The sequence below is a fragment of the Piliocolobus tephrosceles genome, chromosome 4 (genome assembly GCF_002776525.5).
Source record: "Piliocolobus tephrosceles isolate RC106 chromosome 4, ASM277652v3, whole genome shotgun sequence".
NCBI lineage: Eukaryota > Metazoa > Chordata > Mammalia > Primates > Cercopithecidae > Piliocolobus > Piliocolobus tephrosceles.
The window spans coordinates 64,924,573-64,941,779 of NC_045437.1; the positions used below are offsets into that span (position 1 = coordinate 64,924,573).

At 41.0% G+C, this 17,207-nt stretch overlaps 1 protein-coding gene across 1 annotated transcript in view; it reads right to left on the reverse strand.

Moving 5' to 3' along the window:
* Nucleotides 1-12,327: 12,327 nt before the first annotated feature.
* Nucleotides 12,328-17,207, reverse strand: part of SNX18 (sorting nexin 18) — a 27,459-nt gene continuing 22,579 nt past the window's right edge. The window contains exon 2 of the mRNA XM_023210546.2: nt 12,328-15,010. Within this exon, the coding sequence (XP_023066314.2) occupies nt 14,757-15,010 (254 nt within the window). The 3' untranslated portion in view covers nt 12,328-14,756. The remainder of the gene's footprint in view (nt 15,011-17,207) is intronic.

Below are 17,207 nucleotides of genomic sequence, written 5' to 3' on the forward strand. Positions count from 1 at the left end.
TCTTACTTATGTACTGGGACACAGAAAAAAGATAAATTGGGCTCAAATCCCAGTTCGTGTGACTCTGGGCAAGTTACAGAGTCTTTTTTACCTGCAAAATAGGTCAATTATACCTACCTCATAGAGTTGTTGGGAGGACTAAACAATACCCGGGGCACAGCACTGTGGTTCACACCTGTAATCCCAGCACTTTGGGAGGCCGAGGCAGGAGGATTGCCTGAGCCCAGGGAGTTCAAGACCAGCCTGGGCAACATGGTGAGGTGCTGTCTCTATTTTAAAAAACAAATAAAAATAAATTTTTAAAAAAGACAATACATGGGAGTGTCCAACACTGTTGGCACTCAATAAATGTTTGCAGTAACTTTCTCCCATGACTGCTTAGAAGATAACTATTTTTTCAAACTTTTTATAAATTATATACAACATAAAATTTATCATCTCAACCATTTTTAAGTGCACAAGTCAGCAATATTAAGTACATTCATGTTGTACAATTGAATTTTTGTCATCTTGCAAAACTGAAACTCTGAAAATCCATACCATTTTAACAACTGCCATTCTCCCTTCCCTCCAGCCTGGGGCAACCACCATTATATTTTCTGTCTCTATGAATTTGACTACTGTAGGCACCTCATATAAGTGGAATCAAACAACATTTGTCTGTTTGTGGTTGGCTTATTTCAGATCATCGATTTTTTAGATTCCTCTTTCAGGCTTGAGAAATTGTTGCAGTCAAACAAAAGTTTTGGCAACTGCATGCTATGTTGCCATATTGTATGATTATCTAACTATTTCGCTAAAAACGTGAAGTTCTCCAAAATAAAAGTGACCCATTGTAACAAGTTAGACCATATAAGTTGCAATGGATGGATTTTACGCAAATCCAGTCAATTCTCCAATTCCCTGTCATGCGTTCTGCACTTGTGTCTTATTCGCCTACCTGCTTTGTAAATTCCCGGAGGTCAGGTGGTGCCTGACATGCATTGGGTGTATGATAAATACTAATGAACTGATTATTAGGTTAAAACATCAGTATATTAGAATACTATTTTATGAATTGCTGGCAATAAAATGTTCATCATAAGGCATTTCCCTTGCCATTGATTCTGTGCTATATCTTTGCTGATCAACTGATGGTCCTCAAAGAAACACCAAATTATTTAAATATTAACCTAAGCAAAACACGGTTTGAAAGATAAAGCAGATGAAAAATGCTGCTTGTGTCCTTTGAAAGGCAAACATGTCCAAGCTTTTGGATCATGGACGATTCAGTGTCCTATCAGCTTCTTAATGTAAATGGACATGCCAGATTTAAAACATTAAAATATTCAAGACAGGTCACAGTGAGGAAAATAAGGCCTGCCACACTGTGCTCGTGGAAATCTAGACTTTACGAGGGCAGCTGAAGTTTTTTGCGCATACCCCCCAATCCTGCAAGTTCATTTCTAGTTATCCTACAAAGATAATTATGCAAGTGTTCAAAGACAGGACTGCAGTAAGCTGGATAATATGCCCCCACCTTCCCCAGCCCCACCCAAAGATGTCCACCTTCTAACGCCCAGAACCTAAGAATATGTGAATAGGCTACGTTCATAGCAGGAGAAAATGAAGGTTGCCATATGGAATTAAGGTTGCTAATCAGCTGACCTTAATATAAGAGTCTCCTAGATTATACCAGGTGGATCCAATGTAATCCCAAGAGTGCTTTAAATGTGGACAAGAATGTTTTGTGTCAGAGTGATTCAATGTGGGAAAGATTCCATGAGACTTTGCTGACTTTAAAGATGGAGGGGAGCCATGAGCCAAGGAATGAAGGCGACTAGAAAAGGCAGGGAAATAGATTCTCCCCTAGAGTCTCCAGAGAGGAATGCAGCCCAGCCGATGCCTTGATTTTTAGCTCAAAAGTCTCTTGTGAATTTCTGACCTCCAGAACTGCAAGGTAATAAATCTGTGTTGTTTTAAGCCACTGAGTTTGTGGCGATTTGTTATAGAAACAATCAGGAACTAACATAATGACTAAGGATGTTCATTGCAGCATCGTCCATAATAAAAAATTAGAAGCAACCTAAACAGCAACTAATAAGAGGCTGATAAGATATTGTGTTAGTACTATGGATGTTGAAGATTTTAGGCTTTCACCAAAGAAATAGCTGCTGGTGGTACCCTCTCCTTCTGCTTTTGGTGAGGGCTGACCAAGCAGTTTAGACTAGAAAGGAGGGAGACTCTAGCAAGGAAACCCCAGTTAATAAATCGTCCTGCTTATAAATGTGTAGCAAGTGTAACACAACACTGAGGCTTTAATAGTTTTTAATACTTTTAAAATACTTTTTAATACTTTAACCCAATCTTAATTTTGAGACAAGGTCTCACTCTGTCGCTCAGGTTGGAGTGCAGTGGTACACTCTTGGCTTACTGCAACCTCCGCCTTCTGGGTTCAAGTGATTCTCCTGCCTCAGTCTCCTGAGTAGCTGGGACTATGGGCATGGGCCACACCACAATGCCCGGCTAATTTTTGTATTGTTTGGTAGAAATGCAGTTTCACTATGTTGGCCAAGCTGGTCTTGAACTCCTGGCCTCAAGTGATATGCCCACCTTGGCTTCCCAAAGTGCTGATATTACAGGCATGAACCACCACACTTGACCTCAATTTCATTCTTACAGTAAATCTTTAGATATGCCAGGCATTAGCCAGGTGCCATGATGTGCATCTATAATCCCAGCGATTTGGGAGGCTGAGGCTTGAGAATCACCTGAGGACAGGAGTTTGAGACCAGCCTGGGCAACATAATGAGATCCCCATCTCAAAAATAAATAAATAAATAAATAAATAAATAAATAAATAAATAAATAAATAAATAAAAAGATATACCAGGTACCATGCTGAACACTGGAAAATGGAGAGAAAAGAAGCCAACTGACTAGTGAAGGAGGAATAAGGAAGGCAGGAGAATTATACAAAGTGCAACAAATGTCAAGGTAGAGGAAAGCATCGGGTACCCTAACCAAGACAGGGTGGGAAGATGGGACGGGGACAGCTGGCAGTAGCAGGTAATGCCTGAACCCCGTCCCAAAGGAAGATTGGGATTCAGCCAAAGACTTGGAAGGCTGAACCAGCAGAGGAGACAGTTTACAAAGGGCTGGCTGGCATGATGTCCAGTGTGGGTGTGTGGCTGTATGGCTGGGGTGGCATGAGAAAGCCAGCAAACTCTGCACAAAGGACTTTTACACAATTATCTTTCTGAAGTTCTCTGAACCTCAGTTTTCCTACCTTGGCAATAAACGAATCATAAAATCTTCCTTTTGGAGGAGGGCTTAAGGAATCTGCCCAGAGTCTCAGGACTAGAAAAAGGAAGACCCCGATATAATCTGGAAATCCCTGCTCTCTATCATTTTCCCCAGGCCACGGCTGCTCCTCAGAAAGTCTCCTTGCCCTTCCCATGCAGGCTGGGGCAACTTCTGTTTTCTTTAAAGCCATGATGCATTAAAGAATGGAAAACATTTTGTGTTCTATTTTAATCACTTAAAATTAACACATCATTGCTTTTAATACATACACACAAAATACAATGAAATATTGTGCTATTCAAAATGGATTATGGACTAAAACTGTATTAATTCATAGTTCATTACAGGCCATGTGTTCTGGTAATGGAACAGAGAATTTAATTCACATAATGAACGTTTTCATGTTTCAGCCCCTTCACTGACTCCCTGTGACTCTCCAAGGCCTCATTTAGAGATGAACCTTTGAGTGCCTTGGTGAATGAGAAGCCTGAACAGCCTGCAGAGCTAGGCCCTGTTTATGTCTACTTGCAGCAAGAAAGCAAAATTGTACATCAGAATCATCTGGGGAGCTTTTAAAACATACTGAAGCCCAAGCCCCCCTTCGCATTCTGATTCAACGGGTCTAAACTGGGGTCCAGGCATGATAATATTTTTAAAAGCTCCCCAGTTGATGCTAAGGTAAAGCCAGGGTCCAAAAATACCACTACCAAAAGTAGGAGAGATGGAGGAAAGAATTCTTTAAAGTTTTATCAGCTCATTTGCAGATATTTGTTTAGAAGACAAACAATGGTAACAATAGATGAACAAATGGAAGCAGAAGAAAGGTTCAATACAAGCCTCGCCAAAGGCAATCTGGTGGTAAAAGAGCAGCAGAGCCCTGGTGAGCAGGCAGAGCATGGAAGCTCCACGGAGGCCCAGCCATGCAGAACAGTGAATCCAGTGTTTGCACATTAGGGCATGGGAAGGAATCCAAAAGAATTGTGAACAGTGTGCTAAAGTTTGCTGATTCAGTTTGCAAATGTCATGTGGCAGCACCCTGACTGGGCAGTTATAAGGTCCCCAGAGTGCATGGAGAGGCAACTACTGGGCCTCAACCCCCACACTGGAGATGCTAGAGCTAATCAGAGGCAGGCCCTATGGGAACCAGGCAGATGTAATTGCACCAAGAGAGACAAGGTTCTCAGGCCATAACCAGGATGGCTGATAATCTACTGCTGACACACAGATGTGTGCACCCAGAAACTTAGAAGGCAGTTTTCTGTCTCTGACCTCAGTCTATTATACCTGGGGACAGCAGTGGGTTTTATTTATAGGTTCCCAAGAACCTATAAAAAAAATTATTCTGAGAGCTAACTCATAGATTATAAGAGTCACTCTAAGGAGAATGTTCCTTGCATCACACCAAGATGATTGTTAATTAAACTAGAAATTATTGATCAAAAGCAGGTGGCTGTTTGCTGTGGACACACAGAATACAGAGGAGGGACCTGTTGCTATGCTTGCCAAGACTGGGGACATGGTGGCCATCAGCTCCCTGACCTGTTCCTGTGTTTGCCAAGCTCTATACTGGAGACATGCTGGCCACCAGGTCCTCAGCCTCCACTGCCACTGGCTTGGTGTGGGCCACCTTGTCCGGTTTATCACAAAGCCTCTGATCTGGTCTCTCTGCTTCTGCCTTTGCCCAAAGTGTCCTTGTCACATGAGGCAGATCATGTTCTTTCCTGCTCAACATCCCCAGGTACCTCACATCTCATTCAGAGAAAAAGCCAACGTCCTCAGAGCAGCCTGTAGGACCCTCTACGACCTGGACCCTTCCCCACTCACCTCTGGGTGCATCTCCTCCTCCCCAGCCCGCATCCCCCATCCCCTCCCACCCTTCTCCCACTCCAGCCATACTGTCCCTGGCTGTGCTCCTGCCTCGGGGCCTTTGCACCAACTGTGGAAGCTCTGGAATGTTCCTCCCATGATCTTCCACATACTTCACTCTCAGTCCTTCAGGTCTTCAGGTTCAGAGGCCTTTCCTGACCACCTCACTTAAAATAACAAATTCTCCTCACACTCCCTCCCTCCTCCCCACTTAGTTTTTTCCCCACAGCACTTACCACCTTCTCCATATCATCTAGTTCACTAATCTATTTCATTATGATTGCCTCATCTACCACTTAGAATGTAAATTTTTGTTGATTTTGACCGAACATAACAAGCATTCAGTAAGTATCTATAGAATGAAGGAACCTATCAGTCCCAGCATCCAGGATGTCTCCACTGTGCCAACGGCTTCATCAAGCTTTTCAAGCAAAATTACTCCAGTGTGTGCTGGCACTGGGGTGACTACCTTTCTCACAGCAACCTTTAGATGATGATGATTTGGTTTCCCACAGGGTCTGTCCAGAGGACAGAATATGCTGGTCTGAAGTCTCGTCTCATTGAAAGTTTTGTATTGAAACAGTCAAAGAACCAGTATGATGATTTATTATTTTTTCATCTTATTAAGGGCTTCAGAATCCAAAAGCTCTGATGGTGGTGAATTCCTTGGTCTTACCCTTTTTAGACCCCTTGGGCCACCCCCTCAGAGGCCAGATTTCCTCATGAGGAGTCTGCCTGAGCCTCTCTCTTCAACTCTGCTAGATGTGTTTAGGGAGAACAAACGGCAGCAACTTGGCAGACGCAGATTTGACAGTCAAAATGCCAGCCGCTCATGAATGTCTCAGAAGGGTGTGATGCATGGTAATGGGTCACGTCGCCGAGGCACAGATTTGAATTCCACAGGCTGGTGGACAGACACGGCACCCACAGCGGAACAAAGCCAGCACTGTGGCTGCTCTCTCCTCCTGGAGCCAAGTCCTCCATTCTCCTGAAACTAGCACAGAGGTCTGTCTTTGTGAAAAGCTGCCCTTCCTAAGAAGGCTGACTGCTGGTGCTGGTGATGCCAACACTGAGCACTAGCATATCGCTATTTTATTTCTTTCATAAAGGGCAATTTAGGATTGTGCACACATAGAGGATCACAAAGGTCTCTGTTCCTAAAACCACAGTTCTGCTGTACTTACTGCTCTGGGCCTGGTGTGCTCCAGGGACCCCAGAGAAAGTGTAAGATGGGATAGGCCTTGTTTTCCAGGAGACCACCACATCGCCACTTAATCAGGGCTTGTATGTTTGCCTGGTAGTCTCAAGTAAATTGGAAAAGAATTAAGATCACAAGCTGTGGAGTCAGGTGACTGCATTCAAATCCCAGCTCTGCCGCTTTACGTGACCATTACGGAGTATCTATAAGCCTGTTTCCTCTTTGTAGAATGGTTTTGTAGGAGAGTTCTATAGATCCAAGAATGAATGTAATGGCAGTATCATTCCTAGAGCAAAATAAACACTCGATGTGGTAAGAAAAAGAAACTGATACTAGCCCAGGATGTTACGTAATTAGTTGCAAAATGCCATCACAAAAGTGATCGGAGGGCAAAGAAGAGACAAGACACTGGGCTTAGAGAGTATCGTGGAAGGCTTCACAGGGAAGGAAGGAGAAGGATTTTTGGTTCAGAAGACAAAAGAATACCTGGTACCATATAAAAAAACAGACTATGGTCCAGTGACATCTGTCTTTACTGCCTACATTACACATTCTCTTAACAGTCCATTTCCTAATGCTGTTGAATTTTTGCAAAGTAACACAATGAAGATTGACTTGATCATTGAGTCCACTGTCCAAACAAGACAGTTCTTCCTATGTCTTGTACAATTCACTTCTGGGTCTCGAGGGGGTTGGCACAGAGCTGCAGCTCCACCCACCTTTTGACATTTTTTTTTCTAGTCCCCTTGTCAAATTTAACATTTATTTCATTATTTTTAAAATAAGAAATACAGTCAATCGTTCAAATTCAAAAGAGATAATAGGGAATACAGTAAGTTTCCCTCCTGCCCCTCATTCCCATTCCTGAAAGCAAACAATGTTGCCTTGCTACTAATTTTCTGCATTTACTTTCATAAATAATCTACACATAGGCCAGGTGCAGTGACTCATGCCTGTAATGCCAGCACTCTGGGAGGCCGAGGCAGGTGGATCACCTGAGGTCAGGAGTTCGAGACCAGCCTGGCCAACATGGTGAAACACTGTCTGTACTAAAAATACAAAAATTAGCCAGGTGTGGTGGCAGACATCTGTAATCCCAGGTACTTGGGAGGCTGAGGGCATGAGAATCACTTGAACCTGGGAGGCGGAGGTTGCAGTGAGCTGAGATCGTGCCACTGCACTCCAGCCTGGGCAACAGAGCAAGACTCCATCTCAAAATAATAATAATAATCTACCGCATATATAAGCAAACACATTCACTTTGTTTTACTCAAAGGGTAGCATATAAATATTTCTCTGCCTCTTTTTTGTTTAATTTTTCTTAGGAAAATTCTATATTGGTATATGAAGAGCTTCCTCATTTTGTTCTTTTTTTTTTTTTAATGATAGATACCTACAGTTTTTAATCCTTCAGATAGCTGAGAAATTTGTTATGAGATGACCTGTCAGCATAAATACCTAAAAGATCCAATTTTCTTTCCATTGATTCTGGGATAGGAGCCACTAAAAAAGCAACATTTGTGAAGAAAGCTCCTTTTCTCTGGAATTACAGGTTTTACTTTCCCCATAAGTCCTTTGTTTCATGCAGGAAACACAGACTTAGGGACTTGACACTCTCAGGAGCTTACAGCCACATGTGAATATGTAGTTAGCATCTAGGTAACTCAGTTGGCTTACAAGAGTTCACAAACAGCAGCCAAGTAATTTTTTAAAAAGTGACTAAAAATACAGATTCTGAACAAACACCAACAGAAGCACCATCAGCTTTGAGCTGAACCTTAATTTGGTAAATCCTAAACTGCACTCCAATTTTTTAAAGATTTTTCATGCAAAGGGAACCATTTTGAACTAAGACTCTGCATTCTTTTAAAACTGCTTGGTTGAACAAAAGTGGAACAAACAAGTTGCCTAATCAAACTTGGTCTACGCTAATATTTTGATTCAAGGCATGGCTGCCACAAAAGCCACTCAGAGGCACTAAATTCAACTTCCCAGAGTGACACATTGACCATCATCTTACAACGTCTGTATCTAACACGAGGCCAAGGCTGGGACAGTGAACATAGAGTGGGCTGCCTCTCTCTGTCCTAGGTCTCAAGTACATATTTTTAGGATGTAAAAAGAATTCAATAAAATCACTATTAATTTGGTGAATAAAGACAAATTCTGAACTGTCTTTTTCAGATATTCCTAGTTAGAGCTACAGGACAAATTCTTAAACATATTAGCACTTAGCTTTTGGAGACCAAGGGGGAGCCTTGCTGCCAAGGGCTATCTCTGGAGAGCTGAGCCCCTCCCCACCCTAACAGGAGGTGTTGGTGGGCAGTGGAGAAGTAGGTTTCCAGGCAGAGTAAGAAGGATGCTGTGCCAGGGCTCTGCAAGACAGGAAGCTGGAATGGGGTTTGGTCCTGTGACCCAGGTGGGCAAAGTGGGCAGAAGGTGCAGTTTCCAGGGCTAATGCAGGAACCTCTGCCTACCTGAGACCCAAGGGTGAACTCCTTAATTTTCCATAGCACAGCCGACACAGTGTTCTTATTATTTAAATCCTGCAGCTCTTCCTTTCTCACATAACCACAGAGGGTCTTTACCCTCTCCCTACTGTCAATGCCTTGGGCCCAGGGCTTTCCACCTGCCATTCATTTCTCATAATATGTCCACAAAGGGGATTGTATAGTTGGCCCTCAGTATCTTGGGTTCCACATCTGTGGATCCAACCAATGGACCATTGAAAATATTCCAAAAAAATCCCTCAAACAATAAGGAGTAACAATACAAAAAAATACAATACAAATACAACGGTGTAACAACTCCTGACATAGCCTTGACCTGTATTAGGTATGACAAGGAATAAAGAGATGATTTGAAGTATACAGGAGAATGTGCATAGGTTATATGCAAATATTATGCCATTCTATGACTTGAACATCTACAGATTTTGGTATCTGCAGGGAGTGGGGTGGGATTGGGGTTCCTGGAATCAATGCCCTGCAGATACTGAGGGATGACTGTATACCTCATTATAGATAAGAAAACTGACTCAGGTTAAGTCACTAGCACATGGTCACATGATGTTCAGGAATAGAACTTTTACTAAGTACCTACTTCTAAAATTGTTATCATCTCCCATGTTTGTCGCAGAGGGAGTATTGCAAAATGGTTAAGGCTTCACATGGTGGTTAATCTAATACCCTCAAGAATTCAATACAATCTAAGTCAGTCAATCACACAATTGAGGAAACTGAAGGTCAGAGCTGGGTTAGTGAGTTGCCTGAGGTCAGAGAGTGGAGCAACTAGGATCTGACCCAGGTCTCTGGCTCCAGATTGCTGCCTTTCTCACTGATATGCTGGGTCAGCTTGCAGAGAAGCTCAACAACTCAGCAATTCCATCCTGAGAGCCATTTCCTGGAGTGACGGCAAATTTAAACCACTGCAAAAATAAGGTCTAATGCATCTGGCCACTTCAAACTTACAGATCAATTCCAGGGCAGGCTGATGGGACACACAGCAGCGAAATACCACACATCTTGTTTTTAAGCTCCCTTGAAGGTGGCTTCAAATGGACAATTGGTCTTGCCTTTGGCATGCTTCTGGTACAAGTCACCCAATGAAGCTGAAATGGCCTTTAAGACAGGCAGGCAGTTTGAGAAGCTCTGACACAGGGATGATAGGATTGAGACATCCTGGGATCAGGGCCAAGTAGGGAGGACTTGTGATCCCTGGAAAGGCTATAGCCATGAGCCAATCCCAGATTAACTTCCCCCACCTCAGAGGCCTGGCTTCCACTGCTGGGTTTTTCTGGTTTCCTGCCCATGGAGCCCTAGCACAGCAGCATCCCTCTATACACTGCCTAGAAGTCTACCCCGCCACTCTTCAAACCCTCCAGAGCTTATTTCTCAGCAAATTCTCTGTTGCTGTCACCTGAGTCCCACCTGTGACCAAGTGGTACTCATGAGTAACCCTGACTCTGACCAACTGGAGTTAAACTTTCGACCTGTGGGTCTGCCAAGGCCATTCTTATGGCAACTAGAATGTGCTTCTATTGTCACTGCATGGAGGTGGAAGCTGGAGAGAAGGGGAAACAGTCAGTTTTGGACCCTTTCTCTCACTCTTCATAACAATACTGGAAGGTAACATCTGGCACACGTCCCAGTCTATGTAAGATTGCAGTCAGCCCTTCTGTTGACAGACCAGGCAGAGCAGCACAGACTCTCACCTTTTCCAGCAGAAATGGGTGCAAACAGCAGATTCTGGGAAGTTACCTTTGTACTTTTGTGCCCAGTGCCCAAAGAATGATGGAATCCCTATCATTCCAGCAGTGGAGACTTGGGAAGATATTAGGGATTTTTTCTGAAAAGCAGAGAAATTGCATTCAGTGTAATCTAGTTTAAAAAGAATAGGCGTCAGCCAGATCCCAATTTGAATCTCAGCTCCGTCACTTAGTTTGTGTGATCTTGGTCTAAAGAAACTAGACCACACTGATCTCTTTAACTCATCTATAAACTAGAGATATTATCTTCCTCATAGGTTCATTGTGAGGATGACCAGACAAAGGTCATCTTAAGAGGTGTCAGCCATGTCCTTTCTTCTCTTGCATACTTTTAAGTTTACCTCTCCTTCTCACAGCCTCCCCAAACCACAGGTGATTTGTCCAGATGTCCATCACTGGTCCAAGTATATCTGTGAACTAAAAGATGGCTAGGCCGTTTTAGACATTACAAGATGCTTTGAAAGGCAGGCCAGGAGAAAAAAAAGATATATGTAAAACAAATCTGTCAAGATAAGCAGATATAAGACTACAAAGCCCCACAAAGAGGGCAAGTTTTGTCAAATGGGACTTTGGCCCCTTACAAGACTTGCCAGGTGCCGTAGCCATTATATTTTGGCTTATGTGTGTTGGAGTTTGCCTATTTATGGCAACCAACAGACAGTATGTGAAGTACTCAAGCACCTGCTTCTGTCTCAGGTGTTGGACTCATGGGAGCTACTATTTCAAAACCTCTCACTCACAACTTACTGCTATGTGCTTAATTTCTGATGTCACTAATGTAAGCAGATACTCCATGGCACTATCTGAATAACTATGGTTTTAAATTAATCAAATTAGCTACAGTGTTTGATGAATAATTTCTATGGTAACTACAGATGAAGCTCAAGACAGAGAACATGCTCTTCTATTTTTTTGTGTAATTCTTCACATTAAATAAATGCCTCCTTGACGAGTGGAGAAAAAATAATTGTAATATTCCATTGAAGCTCAGAAATAAAGCAACCTGTTTATTTTTTAAAAAGATAAACATGGCTGATCTGCACTAATCATAACATTTTGGAGGAAATAAAACAATATTCAACATTTCTAGACTACAAATAAATAAAACCCTGTTTTACTTATTCTGTTAACCAAAGATGAAGTTGGAAATGAGAAAACTGAATGCTTATGGATTTAAAGGTACCAGACATGGCATTTGATTTTTAGAAAATGAAGACATAAATGGAAAATGGCTATGGCAATGAACTTAAGAATGGCATTTATAAGTTTATACACAAACTTTACATACTTGACAAACTCAAATATTTTTCAAGTCCTTAGTTATGAGAACAGCAGCAAAATTTAAGACAATTAAATATCGGCATGTAAGAATCTGCTGTATTATTGTGAATAAAGGCAAAACAACTGTATCAGTGAAGCCTGGGAAAAGCTCAATCACTATAATATTCATGCACTGGCTTTACGTTTCGCTTTCAAATGCGTTCCCTCATTCTGGGCACAAACTGGGTAGGTACCTTCATATACAACAGCTTGGATGGGGAACGAGGTCACACCGCATGGCTGTAGAACCAGTCTCGCTGCATTACAGTTACAGCACATCAACAACTCTGCCTAATTAAAACAGCAAAACCAGGCTCAAGTGCACACCCTGTGTTACAAACACATCACATATCAGGATTACAAATCATAGAAATAAAGACAAATAATGGCATGAAGGGCATGATAGTTTATTTTAAAAAATTGTACCACACTGATCATGATGACCAGCATACACATGATAATGGCTTTTCTCTTGGGTTTAACATTGCAGTAGTTTTGCATACTGCAATGTTTCAATAGGACCAAGAACGTTAGAGAATAAAAATCTTAGATGAAAATGAACACTAATAATTCTAGTGTCCTCCCCCATAGAATTAATGTAAACCCCTTATGAATCAGTGGCATTATAATGTTATGTGGTTATGAAGAATGAAAGTTTTCTTAGAAGTAGGCAGCATGAATTTATACTTATACTTCCTTGTACTTTCATCTTTAGTTTTTATAATTTAAGCTATGTCCACCCTGGCTAAAGTACAATCATACAATATACCTCAGATAATTTCCATGCTACCATTGCACAAGTTTAGTGATTTTACTATTAAAAAAAAAAAAATTCAAACCACCATCAAAATAAAGAGGCAAATAAAAGTAATTTTTAAATCATTTGAAAAGCATGGTGCTTATTTGTCCAATACAGACTCAAACTTAAATGCTATAGTTGTAATTTCCAGACTTCTGCAAAATTAACATTTATATATACATATGGGTTTTGTTTATAGAACTGTATTTTGCAATCAACAAGTTTTAGAGAACAATATATTTGGTTACAGTTCCACATATCTGTAGTAAAGACAAAGCCACATAATGTTCATGATGTTAAATCTGGCTCTAAGTAACCTAAGGTACAAAATTTTGACCAAATATCAAAATGATAATCTGATCTTAAAAATTCAACCCATATGAAACTACTTTTTAGAGAGTAAATGTGCTGTTCAGTAATTATTTCAATAACCTTTTCTGAGTATCTGCAAACTGATCCTTTTCTTTAATCTTTGTGACTCACCAATATTTCAAAGTGACCTCTTCACTTCTGTGTTACCATTTCAGTACCCAGGGATTTCTGAGGCAGCATAAGTTTGACTTCATAAAAACAGTAGATACTGTAACAGTGACAGTTTTTAAATCTGTAAACTCAATAATCACATTAGTTAGCTCAGCAACTATAAAAACATTGAGATTGGGGCATTGTAAGCCAGAATCTCTTTGTGCTTTTTAAATTAAGCTGCTTTTGAATCTTTTTGGTATTTATCAGCCATCTGTAGTTCCCTTATAATAATAAAAGAATATATTTAAAATAAATTTTAAGGTTAAATGTCCTGGGGGAGGGCTCATCAAGACCTTTTTTTTTTGTTTTTTTTTTGTTTTTTTTTTTTTTTAAACATAGTATAAATCAATTATCTTTTTCCTTCAGTATTTGGAATAGCAAAAATTATTTCTGGTCCCTCCTTAGATCAATCAATACCACTTTTCATAACATATAACACTGAAATTTACAGACATCCCTGAAAAGTTTTTAAGTAAACGAGTGAATCACAGTGGAGTCTCAATCAGTTAACAGTGTAGATCCATTTTTTTTTAAAAAAACTGAATATTAAAAGAAATCTTCAAGCTAAAAACAAAAACGAAACCCTCCTAAGAACTAAAGCCAAGTGTGTGTTGTCAATGATTCGATACTTTTATCCCCTGACTGATTTAGACTCCTCCTCCTCATGTTGTAAGACATATTTGCTGAAATCTTCACGCCAAGCTTTTGGGACACCTGGGTGAAGAAGCTATGCTACTGTTGCATCTAAGGGAATAGTGGCACCATTTCTTCCCTAATAGACTTCATATCCAAAGATGAGCAATAAATCTCACTCCCCTGCATTTACCAGCATCTTATCAGGAGATAATACTTGCTGTGCAAATTGATGACAGCTGATCCTCCCACCCCACCCCCATCCCCTACTGCCAATATGAGGTTATTATCAGTTTGTCATTATATGCACTGGCCTTTCACTCTTTCAATCAGAAAAGCTGTGGCTTACTTTAAAAAGGTGGGGAAGGGACGGGGAGAAATGAAAAACCAAGAGTCTAAAGGCACAAGGTCGCATAGCTGCTCTAGTTGGAGTTTGTAAACAGAGAATAGGTTGAATTTAGGTAATTCCAATCTATGAGAGTAAAAAGGCATCCACAGCAGGCTTTTATCCAGCCAGCTTCTTTGAGACCCTTCATGGGTTTTGAGGTCTACAAAGTATGCACTAAAATACCCATACTTCAAAAAGCAATAAGGCAAATAGTATAATCATTATTCCAAAAGTTACAATGGTAGTGTAGGCATACATAGTATAATTTAGTTACAATGTGTGGTACTGTTTCTATTATATAACCATATTAACTGTTTATTTCCTATATAATTATAAATTCAGCTGGGTTTCAGTTGAACACAAAACCGTCCTTGTACCACCACTGATAGTTGGCAATAGCTCTTTGACAGCAGTTTTTATTCTGCTGTAGAAATTATCCTCGAACTGAAAAAGTCCACAATCCAATGTCCAGTCATTAAACACTATCATATTTGTGAAGAGCTTCTTCCAACTTCTGGGTAACTTTTTGGAAAAATATTATTTGTTGTTGTAAGAAATGCTGCATCTGTGATTTAAAGTCTCTTACTCGAATCTGATGGAAGTGGTGAATTTCAGCCAAAGTGGCAAAAGAAATAGTGTTACAGCGATCCTGAATGCCGTCAGCCTTCTGCACCTCCATCTTCCCTTCCTCCACGTGTCGCCTACTCTCCTTGACTTTGGTAAGAGCTCCTGTAGTTAAAAATAACAATTAATTAAAATCCTACATATCCACAAATCCCAATGACATAACTACATATTAAACAGAATCTTGGGCATTATAAATAGTTGCCCAAACTACTTTCAATACCTTTGAAATTTAAAGTAAGGACCATAATTACTTAAAAAAAGAAGGAATCCAGTAAAGTTTCTGAAAACACTCCCTTTGTTAAAATTTCTCTTCAAAACCTATTGTTTGCCATTCTGACCAACAATCTGTAGTATCTCATCTCCTCCAGGTAGAGATGCTATACATAATTGACAATAAACTGAAAGGAAATGTCCTTTAAAAGACACAACAAGAAAATGCAGTTTTCACACGCTTAAAAGGTGTGACATCATTATTTCCACATATATTAAGAGAATTACACTGTTTATAAAAACATCCCGTAAAGGATCCAAACCCACTTCCTCAGAAAGTCTCACTAAATAATTAAGACTCTAGAACCAGTCTCTGAAACAAGTTAGTACCAACACACGTTGTGTTTTGGAATCATGTCACAGTGGTGGAGGGTGCTTGGCAATGCTGCCAGTCTACAATTGGAGGTCACCCTCATCAGGGTTGGCCAAGCCCATATCTTGTCATCCAGAGTAAACACCTAGCTGAAGTGCTCAACACACAGAAAGTGCCTGGTGAAGGGGTGAATTGCGAACACATGTCTGATTTTGACTTCACGTTGCATTGGGAGACTCACACCTGGAGCACAAGGGCTTTAATAAGAATTTGACCCTTTTTTGGGACTATAAGGATTGTTGAGTGTTAACTCTGCCCTGATGATGACTTAGGAATGATGCCAACGGTTCCATAATCTCATGCCTAGAAGTATCAACAGAGGGTGTTGCAGGGGTGGGGGTGAAGGATTGGCCACTCCGGCAGGTGCCATATGAAGGCAGGCCCTCCCCTGGAAGCACAGTCATACAAAGACCCAATAGATTGAGGATGTTTAGGGGTAGGAAATAGGCTATTCCTGAGTTCTTGGGAATGAGTAATGATAAAGCTCAAATCACTTGAACAAAGCCAGCTTAAGAATTCAGATTTCCCTGCTGTGCCTAGCACTCATTCCACCAAACCATACTGAAAGACAAGACAGAACACAGAGAGAAGCAGCTAGAGTGCCTGGCTTGGCAGTCTGAGAACACAGCACTACTGAGGAGGGAACCAGGAACCTTGAGTAGAAGGAGGTACAGAAACTGAGAGACTTTGTTTCGGAAATGTTGTTTTACCCAATGGTGAAATATACAAGGGAAGATGCCCTATTTCTAAATTTCTTCAAATCTCCTACAGAATAATATAAAATATAATATTAAACAAAACCCTTAAAGGTAAAGCAGTATGCTTTTTTGGCATAGTTCAAAGACCTGAGAAATGAAAAAGCACCAACAGCAAATTTCATCCATATAAATGTATGTGCAGGTGTGCACATATGTACACATTTATTTTCATTGATTTATTCTAAATGAGCCCTTTAAGTGAAAAGCAGCAAAGCCCTGAAACAAGAACACATGGGTACTGCAGCTGCAAGGAGCACACATGCCCACACCACTTCCACCTAAGCCATGGCAGAGAAGCACGTTCTGCTAGACAGAAGAAGACCCCCACCCCAGTTCTACTAAGAAGCCATCACTCTGAAAGTAAGGCCTTTTAAACATTTCTACTATGGCTGACAGTATCAGCAAAGCACTAAAATTTGCCTGCTTGGAGAGAAAGACATCCTCCCAACATAAAAAATTAGTAATCATTTATTGTAAATCATTTATCTTTGTTATATTTGTACAGGTTTCACATTTCATATACAGAAATTGAGTTGAAAAGACAGGAGGGGCCGGGCGCAGTGGCTCATGCCTGCAATCCTAACACTTTGGGAGGCTGAGGTGGGTGGATCACCTGAGGTCAGGAAATCTAGACCAGCCTGGCCAACATGGTGAAACTCCATCTCTACTGAAAATATAAAAATTAGCTAGGCGTGGTGGCAGGCACCTGTAATCCCAGCTACTCGGGAGGCTGAGGCAGGAAAATCGCTTGAAGCCGGAAGGCAGAGGGTGCAGTGAGCTGAGATCACAACACTGCACTCCACCCTGGGCAACAAGAGCGAAACTCTGTCTCAAAAAAAGAGAGAAGAGAAGAGAAGAGAAGAGAAGAGAAGAGAAGAGAAGAGAAGAGAAGAGAAGA